Source organism: Phaethon lepturus, unplaced genomic scaffold, assembly GCF_000687285.1.
Source record: "Phaethon lepturus isolate BGI_N335 unplaced genomic scaffold, ASM68728v1 scaffold56368, whole genome shotgun sequence".
Classification (NCBI taxonomy): domain Eukaryota; kingdom Metazoa; phylum Chordata; class Aves; order Phaethontiformes; family Phaethontidae; genus Phaethon; species Phaethon lepturus.
Window position 1 is genome coordinate 1,223 of NW_010560914.1, and position 10,637 is coordinate 11,859.

The window sequence follows — 10,637 nt, forward strand, 5'->3', positions numbered from 1 at the left end:
ACACTTTGTTATGTATTTTGTATGAGATTTACGCAAATGCAACAGCATGATACCAGACACACACTGTATTTTATGTACAAAAGCTTTTACAGCAGAGTGGGTCTGTGGTAGAGTTAATTGTTCTCACTGTCCTTCAGTTAAATGTTCTCTTCTGCCTGCCTATTTGATCTATAGTCATCACAAAGTACCCATTGCTGTCATTTCTATACACACTCCTGGTTCTGCTCGCTCGCTCTGTCATCATGTCAGACTCTTGCATGATCTCCTTTCTGCTCCCTACTGCCTTTTGGGAGAAGTTTATCTCCCATGGCTGAAAGTAATTGGGGTATTTGTACCGTATGCAGGATTGATGTATGATATTTTTCCTTGTGTCTGGCAGGTTGTTTATAAGAATAATGACATTCGTCTGGAGCTGTCTCGCTTGGCACGGATTGGTGATACTAAGATGAAGATCTACGGGGAAGTTAAATTTGTATGTGAGAACGTGGCTACACTGGATCCCATCAGCTTTGAGACACCTGAGGCCTATATTAGTCTCCCTAAATGGAATACCAAGAGGATGGGCTCCATCTCATTTGACTTCCGAACCACTGAACCCAATGGACTGATCCTATTCACCCACGGCAAGCCTCAAGAGAGGAAAGATGTCAGGAGCCAGAAAAATACGAAGGTAGACTTCTTTGCAGTTGAGCTTCTAGATGGGAACCTCTATTTGCTGCTGGACATGGGCTCTGGGACCATTAAAGTCAAGGCCACCCAGAAGAAAGCCAATGATGGAGAGTGGTATCATGTGGATATTCAACGAGATGGAAGATCAGGTAGAGTGAGGGCTTTTTCTTAAGTAGATTGATCATTCAGATCTAGATCTAGGGTTCTGTATTGGTTCTCAGAACCCTCAAAGCCTGCTAGATAGGAGTCATCTTCTTACAGACGTTAGTGTTGCTCCGGTGATATTTATCCAGCAAAGCAAAGATGTGAATGGCTAGGTTTTCATTAAATGTTTAGTGTGAACTTCAGGTAACATATCGTAGAGGCAGTCTATTAACAGTAATACAATCTTCAGATATTCTGGATCTATCTTTGCAATTGCGTACATACTTATAGTGATAATTTCTTCATAGGTCATGGTAAGGTTCAAGATCCTTCGAATCTTTATTATTTCATTCTTGGTTTGAGAAATTCTCACTGATCTACTTTTGGGTTTCTGTTCAAAAAGGAACTTACTAGAACCCAAATGAGAACTTATTGTTGTGACCTAATATTATAATTTTCTCCTGGATCTTGTGTCTTTACAAAGAACAGGGGGTTTGGATCTTGTAATGAGGAAAATAAAATTAATGGGTACAACCAGTGACAAAATTATGGTGACAAGACAACATTTTCATCCTCTTCTGTTTCCTTTAGCATCTTGCAATTTTCAGTTCGATTTCTTTAGTCTCAGCTTGGATGCCAAAGTTTAGTCTAAATATCTGAGTCAACATTCAGTGGATGTTCATATTTTCATTGCAGCTTCTCGTTAAAAAATATGTTTTAGTTTATTTCTAATTATATACCTACCACACAATTGCCTAGAGATTATTTTGGTTGTTTCTAGTACTGGATATCAAGCTAACATACTCATGATGTACTCTGAAATTGCGTAAGGAAACAAAATAATAAAATATTGTAACTTCATCTTGAGAATATGTGAACGATTATACCTGAATTCTTCCTGACCTGTTGGGATCTCAAAGCCTGGCCATATGTCCCTTCAAAGGGAATTTTGCGTACATTTGCAAGCAGACTTGGGATTTGTCTGGTGATTGCCAGATAGTGTTGGGTCCCTAATTTTATGTTTCCAGTTGCAGAAAGCTCTCAGTAGAGAGAATGCAGTGCTAGAATTTGCTTCCCTTGAGTTTTCAAAAGAGCTGACTTTTAGATACCATGCAAAGCCTAGCTGTTTGAACAGGTCTTTGCCTGAAGCTAATTTTTTCTTTGATGAGTGAGAAGTTTCTTTGTATTTGGCATGGTGCTCTACTAGGACTTAATATGTGCAGTTATATATTGCTATCTCCTAAAGACATCGATTTTATAACATTTTTATAAAGGAAGCCATAAATAAATAAATGGAGCTTTGATTTCTTTAGAATTGCTAAAATTTAATTAACTCCCAAGGATAAACTCAATTAGTCGCATTCAGTACTGCCTTCAGTTTTGCTTGCTCACTCAGGGACTGTCTGGTCCCTGGAGAGGCAGCTGCACAAGGAGAAGAAACAGAAATAACACTAAGCCCTTTGCTGAGAAAGTTTGTTAAAGCACAGGAAGAGGGACACACATTCATTTGGACTAGGAGGATGTGACAGGCGGTATTGCTACTTGGTGGATGGAATTGTAGGATTGACTTGTTTGTCACTTGGCAGGGAGGTTTGTGATGGCCTGGACACTAATTAGAGATAACAGATTTTGAATTAAAAGCACTTTGCTCAAGAAGAATGAACAGATTTGTACGTGTTGTCTTTTTTCTTTTTTTTCTTTTTTTTTTTTTTTAAATTGCATTTTCTGCTGACAAATACTGGGTTAATGGTCCTAGTCACTGATGTCTCCCCAGATAACCAGGATACTGGCATTGATTTCTTCACACCATATCTTTAGCAAGCATCAACCAGTCTTATGCAGTCGTACTTTCGGTAGGTGAGAGAAGGAAATTCAGGATTTAATTCAGTCCTTGGCTTTTCTCCCACGTGCAGACTGGAGAACGGTTACACTTTGAATGCCTGTCATCTAGAAACTGAAATGAAATAATGAACTTAATGCAGGACACAAAAAAAGCATTTGGGTTTAATAGCTAAGGACCTAGAGGTTCTGATTCTCATTACTAAAGCAGCCAGGCCTTTATTAGGTGTCATCTCTCCCCTTCTTCTTCCCATTTCTGAAACAGTCCAAAACTTCATACTCTGCTGAGCTTAGTAAAATAGCCTAAAAATCCAAATATTCACTACTGCGAGGTACTAAGGCAGGAGTGCAAACGCTGGGGAAGCATGACAGTCGAGCTCAAATAACCTCTGGCACCTCTAGTCCCCTTAGGCTTTGTGTATGCTTTGGTCTATGTTGGCTGCCAGCGCAACAAAAGCTTTTATCTCTCTGTAGTCTGACAGAAGCAGACGGCGTGGACGTGGACACTGGGCGTCCCGAAACCTTTCTGTCCTTGGGGAGAGCTCCTACAAAGCATCCACAAAACCTGCCACAGTTGCTAGCTGGGGAACACTGAGCACGATACACACGGCAATGTTTTCAGCCGGTCATAGGCTACAAAACACACATGTCATCCCACCCCCTCAGACACTAAAATTCTTTCTGGAAAGCTTCCTCTTGGGTTGCGACTGCCTTGTGTGCCAGCTCTGCCCTCAGCAGCTGGGGATTTTGTGTCAGTTTGCTCTTCAGCCCTGCGCTAGCGGGGACAGTTGCGGGGTACAAAACACCGCAGAAAGCTTAGGCTGTTGTCTAGCCTATTCCCTTTCATCATCAGACTCTCTTCAGGTTTTACAGTTCTCCTTGGTATCCAGAATTTCTTCATTTTGGGGAGTTTATTTACCTTTGGCGGCTTTTGCAGGTGATGTTTGTTTTCTCCGTAGCTGGAGCTGTCTGGAGCTCATCCCTCCAGTATTTTGTTTTTTCTAGCCTTTTGACCATGTGCTCCACATGCTGCTTTTGAGGAGTAGCCGTGGAGATGCTGGAAGGAGGGCTGTGATCCTGTGGCTCTGACACTCTGTCTTTACGACTGTAGGTGTATCGTCACGTCTTCTCTTTTCTTACTTTGTAAAAGGGAAAATGTTTGTGGTGCTGCAGCTTGTTTTTACAAAATGATTCATCAAATAACCCTGGCTCTCTTTGAGCCTTTGATTTGCAACACCTCTGTTGCTTCAGGCACTCTGCTGCCTCTGACATTATTGCTGAATTGTTACTGAACATCACACACGAAATACCTTGTCTCTGTGTCACATGTGTTGATCCCTAAGACGACACCTATTAAAGCTGAAGAAAAGAGCATGCGTACACAACTGCACTTTTTCACAGAGACACAAAATAGAGCTAACTCTATTAACTAAACCCTCCCAGCTTATCATAGGGGTGTATGATAAAAATGCAATGATGTGGAATTAATCCTAAAGCTTGGATGGTTGTCTCTGAGGACAGACTATCTTAATGACAAAGGCAATTGGATGCAATGATTTATAGCTGGGCACAGCGAATTGCTGAATTTTAGCTGAGTGTCTGGTGGGCAGATGTCCCTGTCACCAAAGCTGCTGAATGCTCTTGAGTCTGAAGAGTATGTTGCTCTGGGATGTGAGACCTGTGTTATGTTCCCTGTTCTTCTTTGGATACACTGTTTGACCTTAAACAAGTCGCTTTGCTCCTCTGCACCTGTTTCATGAGTTCTGACTGCATTTCTGTATTATATGTTCTGATTATTTTATGTACTCAGACAATTTCTTGAAACAGGCCTTCTTGAATATTCTTGAATGGCCTCAGTGCAGTATGCTTACATCTCGCTTGGAGCATATGGAAGCCACTACAATTTTAATAACTTTTCTTCAGAGATAACCTGTATCTTTCTCTACCTCAATTTTCCTGTTTGTAAAATGGAAGTTAGAATACTTAACTTGCTTTGTAAAACCACCAAATAATTCCGTTTGGAACAGACCTGTGGAGATTTCTAGTCCAAACTCTGATGAAATCCAGGTTTTCTGCAGGGCTGTGTGTAGTTTTGTTTTGAATACTTTCAAGGATGGTGATTCCACAACCTCTCTGAGGTTCCTGTTCCCATGTTTGACCACCCTCATGACGAAAAATGTTCCTTTTTGTAGAGTTGGAGTTTCTCTTGCTGCAACTGTGATCACTGTCTCTTGTCACTGCAAGTGCACACTGCTGACTCCTGTTCAAGTTGTCTGCCATATCCCCATGTCCTTTCCTGTGGAGTTGCTCCTTAGCCCAGCTGGTCTCCAGCCTGTATTTATATGTGAGGTTATTCTGCCCCAGGTGTAAGATTTTGTATTTATCGTTGTTGTTTTACATTAAACGTTTCTATCAGTCCTTTGCTCTGCCATGTAAAGTTTTCTCTGAATGGGAGCCCTGTCCTTCCTCCAATGCATCAACCATTCTCCCCAATTTGATGTCATCAACTCGATGAGGGTCTATTTAGTCCCATCATCCAGACCCAGCCTTGGAGGTACGGATGAAGTGTTTTCTCTAAGAGCTCTATAGAGTGGATTGATTCTCTTTTACTTATCTTTTTCTTCTCCAGTCCTGATACCATCAAACTCCTGTATAGTCTCAGTAAGTCTTTGCTTTGCTGGATGAAGTCATTGTATTGTTATTGCTTGTGACCTTAAAATGCAAGTTGCGGTACAGACAGATGATGATCCAATCACTGCATGGAAGCACTTATGGCCTGTGGTTCTAGAGGAGGGGGAGCTGTGTGGGAGACACTCACTCTGTTAGGAGTGTATCTGGGCAGAGTAGAATCTTCGCGCTCTGACACTGAACCTTAAACCTCAATCAGTTATTGGAAAAAAATGAGCTAAACTGAGGCGGTAAGTGAAAGTGTTGATTGATATCTCTTTATCCTCCTCATTTAGGTACTATATCAGTGAACAGCAGACGCACCCCATTCACTGCTAGTGGGGAGAGTGAGATCCTAGATCTGGAAGGTGACATGTACCTGGGCGGGCTGCCTGAGAACCGGGCAGGACTCATCCTTCCCACAGAGCTCTGGACAGCAATGCTGAACTACGGCTACGTTGGCTGTATCCGAGACTTGTTCATCGACGGACGAAGCAAGAACATCCGGCAGCTGGCAGAAGCACAGAATGCAGCAGGAGTCAAGTCGTCCTGCTCCCGCCTCAGCACGAAGCAGTGTGACAGCTACCCGTGCAAGAATAATGCAGTCTGCAAGGATGGCTGGAACCGCTTCATTTGTGACTGCACTGGCACTGGCTATTGGGGTAGAACATGCGAGCGAGGTGAGCTGTTTTCTGACCTCAGTTATACAGAGCTGAAGGTGTGCAGGAGAACTAGAACAAAATCCAGTGTCTCTGTGAGACTTTCCCTGCCCTTGTTGGTCTTCCCAATGCCAAATTTCAGTCCTCACGCTAGGAAAGCTTTCTTCTCTGATAATTTCCTTCCATTTTTTTCCACCTTCATTTCACGATCTTACTTTCTTCATCTGCCACTTCACTCCCTAAGCATTCTGAAGTCCTTGTCTTCAAGTTCCAGAGTTAATTTGGCTGAGTATGGTTTGTCTCCTAGGGCAGAAAATGCTACTGCATACGAGAAGTCTCAGGCAAATTACTGGAAACAGTACCAAGTGTGAACATGAGTTATCGGTATTTTTCTTGCATGGGACAGATGATGTATCTCAGTTCTGTCTAGTCTTCCTCTTTCTGGCATGGTAGGATTTCCTCAATGGCTGTTTATGGGTAAAGCCAACTAATGGGATAGTGTTAACTCCAAGTTCACCTCTGATGAGGCAAATCTGTAGGATATGGTGGGAGATTCTCTGCATTTTATTCTTACTTGTTCTGACTGGTGATTTAAAGCCATCTGATTGGAAATATGAGGCACAAGTAATGCTGGTACAGGCAGGGAAAACGTTAGTGTTCTAGGCCACATGGAAAAGTATTTACTAATGCAAGATACCTGAGCTATATATATATCTCAAATACCATGTGGTTCCATTAGTAGTTGTTGTCCTTACTGTGCTGGTGCCACCTTCAGAAAGAGGTAGGTGAGTGGTTTTCAAAAAAAAAAAAAAAAAAATAGATGGGGCTAAGGACACTTAGAAAAGGAAATGTTCCTTAAAGGGTGTTTTTTTTTATATTGAAACAATCTTCTGTTAATATTTGGCCATTAGCACTGCATTTTGGCTGAACTGAACTCACAGTACACCCAAGAATTAACTATAAACCATCAGCAGAGTCTTAGGGTGTTCTGCCCCTTCTTTCTATGACATTACTTGGCACCATGGCCTAATGGCTGCAGCATGTGTCTTAGAATTTAAATTCAGTTATTTTTGATCTTTTGCAATAAATATTTGAGAAGCTCCTCTCCCACTCAGTGCCCCCTCCCCCCCCGCAGTGTGTTTTTTTTAATATTGATGGTATTACCATACCACTTACGAGAAAGAACGTGAAAGTTAGGTACTGTACATAAAAGATTAGGCAGACTTGAGATTTGTAATTCGTTCACTCTCCAGAGGATTTTCTGCTTTGCAGGAATTTTTTTGTTAATGACCAGAATTTTTCCTATAGACAGGATGGGGTTTTTAGGTTTTACAGCACAATATATATGATCATTCATAAAGCCTCTCACAGGCAGCAATTTGTAGCATGCTGCCCTAAGCAGGGATAGTAGCTAATTGCCAGTGATCCTTAAAACAGCTGAAGCATCAACACTGCCATCTGTGCTGTGAGGACATGGGTGAAAATATAAGATTCATGGTCATTGGCTATGCCAGTGTCAGCTCAGCACTTCTCTCTTATAGACTACATTGGATTAGAAGGTGCTGGAAAACATCAGAGATTTTCTTAACCACAGCCTTGGGAACTGTTTTGGTCAATTGTTGTGTGATTAGGTTATGGAGAGATGTAATAAAAAGAAGCACTACAATTCATATATTGTTCCCCCACAAAATTGCAGTTATGCTTGCCCTTGGTTTTTATTTAGTATTAGGAGTGACCAGCTCTGTGATTCAGAACTTTTTGGACTCTGTCTCATGTCTGTCTCCTGGACCTAGCTCTCAGAAGAGAATCCAAAGCTAACCAATGACATAAAGGATTCATTTCATGTACCTTTAGATAGCTGAGTGTTGCCTTTTACTCCTTTTGTTATCAGTGAAAAGAAATCAGTAGGTTAAGGGCATGTAAACATTTTAATTTAGGGGAAAGGAATATCACGTCTGGCCTGAGATCCATAACTTGGCCATGCTCTGGCCAGCATCAGTATTTCAGTATTAATAAGACAGGTACATATATGAATGCATGTCTACCAGCGTGAGAACTTGAGATCCTAACAAATATGTGTTAGAGCATATTTAAGGTTAACTAAATAATGTTGTAGTTCAGGATCACTTAAAAGATGTATGCAGAGGTCCTAATCCTGAGAAACTCATTTTGTCTATAACTAGAAACCACAGACCCCTTGCTGGTTTAGGCCCAGTGTCTGGCAAAACATGGCTTTCACACCTGAGGTTCCATGGCCACACAAGAAGCAGCTCAAGGGAATAAATGTTTGTGGGCTGGATACACGAAAAAGTTGTGCAGCTTGAAGTGTATTTGACTCCACAACATTCATTGTGGTGTTACATAACAGCCTCATACTACTCTGATACAACTAGTTGATATCAGGTGACTGCATTGGTGCGCAATGATTTCGCCTCCATGACCAAAAGTATTGCAGGCTAGCAATGATATTTTTCATTCTCATGGTCAGACACCCAAGAATTATTGCAAGTCCTGACGTCAGCTGGCTGAGGAGAAAAGCTGAGATGGAGAGAAGGGAATCAAAGTGAAACATGCTGCCATGTCTACCGGAAGTGCCATGATGGCACTTCTGCATAGTGACTAGAGCTGCTACAGGACTGAGGGCAGCCAGGCTGGTGCATAAGGGAAGGAATGAAGAAGGATCAGGCTAGCTCTTTTAATAAGCTACTGACCTACTTTTCCAGTCTGCCGTCTGTTATCTGAGAAGGGCTGTCTCACTTTATTCAGTCCTTAGTCTTCTGTCCTGTGAAGAGAGATGAGTATAACTCTTGGAAGGGGTTTGCAGCCCAAGATTTAAGGTAAAGGCTTAAGGGGCAGGGGAGCCTAGAATAAAGAATATTCTAGGCCTGTTGGCTACCAGGAAAATCACTATCACAAAACAAAGCACATATTTAATATTTAGTTAAGGTACTAAAAATACAAAAGATGTGTACAATTCCAGGGAGAGAAGCAGATGATTCATTTGTTGCAAAAGGTAAAGCCTGTCTCCCACTTTCCAGGTATAGCATGTCTACATTTATAATGCTGTATTTCACAGAATCATAGAATGGTTTGAGCTGGAAAGGACCTTTTAAGGTCATCTAGTCCAACCCCCCTGCAGTGAGCAGTAGTGACACCAGGGGTTGCCCTGACACAGGTGCAGGATCCTGCCCTTGGCCTTGTTGAACCTCATGAGGTTCACATGGGCCCATTCCTCAAGCTTGTCCAGGTCCCTCTGGATGGTATCGCATCCCTCAGGTGTGTCAACCACATCACTCGGCTTGATGTTGTCTGCAAACTTGCTAATGGTGCACTTGATCCTACTGTCTATGTCAATCTAGTTCAGCATGGCAATCTTGGAAATCATATGTGAGAAGAGCCTTTTTGAGCCACTGTTAGAGTTAAGGAGCTGCTACAAACATGTCAGCATCTGGATGAGTTTCTGCAACTTCAGAGATTCCACAGAAGCTGTTGGAAGGGAATGGTGGTGTGGCTGTCCACCAAGCTAGGAAAAAAGACTGCTGGCTTTGCAAGTGGCATGAAATCAATTAAAGTAGTATTCTGACGTCCTTCTTTAGATGCCTCGGACAAGTATTCTAAGATTAAAAAAAGTAGAGGCCTGGCAATGATGACCTGTACTAAATGTCTAAGTTGCCTGTGCAGTCAGTGGAGGGAAGTTGTTGATTCTCAAAAGAAAGTCAAAGCAATGTGATCTGCTTGCCACCTTCTGTTGGTTTGCCCGTCTCATTTTATTATCAGATTTTGGTCTGATAATTCAGTATTGCTGCACTCCAGAAGATAACTGTGCTGCAGAGGAATTGATAATCCAACTGCCAAGGCTACCAGACTGACAAAAAAACGGATGTCTTGTTTAGGGTGGGGGCATAAAGTGAAGAAAATAGAAAAGAAACTAATATACAGGACACAATTCTCCTACAAGTGAAGCTCTGAGTGTCTTGTAATGTGGTAACAATCTTCTCACCTCCCCTGCTCCCTGAGCTTTCCTGCACTCCTGTTATGGCTGATTAGAATATGTGTGATGGAGAGCAAGATTTAATCATGCTAGAAAAACTCCTAAACTGAAAGGCATATTTTGAGTCTCTCTGAAATGGTTGACAGACACAGTGAAGTTGCATTTGTAATGGAATTTATGGTCTTGGATTGTGGTGTGTCAGGCATTAGAAAAAAACTTGGAGCTTGTACTCTTGGTAATATTTAGTCATTCTTGCATCCTTGGGTTTTGGAAAGAACAGGAATATCAGAGAACAGTAGCTGCAGTGCAACCTTTATGTTCTAGAGTACTTTGTCCCAACAGGTCTATCTTTTTGCTAGTTAGTTTGAAATAAAGGACTTAAAATATCTGAAAGTCAAAGGAATACTTCCCAAATGCTCTCTGGTCATCAGACATAGGGCAGGCTTTGAGGGTACTGACAAAAAGGTTTCTCCAATGCAATGGGTAGCAAATTTCCTCCTGTTGCATGTGAACTACCTTCTCATACTGAACCCGGTACTAATTAGGGTGAGTTGCAAGCCTTGATAGCAAGAAGGGCTGGAGGGCTGTTACAGACGTGCAGGAGGGTGGGAAGGGCAAGTTGGTACAGCTACCGTGAAAGAGGAAGATCTTTAGTGTTTTTTAGGTAC

At 41.9% G+C, this 10,637-nt stretch overlaps 1 protein-coding gene across 1 annotated transcript; it reads left to right on the top strand.

The window, feature by feature from the left end:
* Window positions 1–379: 379 nt before the first annotated feature.
* On the top strand, window positions 380–6,073 carry LOC104625993 (neurexin-3-like; the record flags this gene model as incomplete). Its single annotated transcript, XM_010293793.1, has 2 exons — window positions 380–818; window positions 5,616–6,073. Coding segments are annotated over 2 exons (897 nt in total), but the record flags the coding sequence as incomplete, so codon positions are not given.
* Between the last annotated feature and the right edge of the window lie 4,564 nt (window positions 6,074–10,637).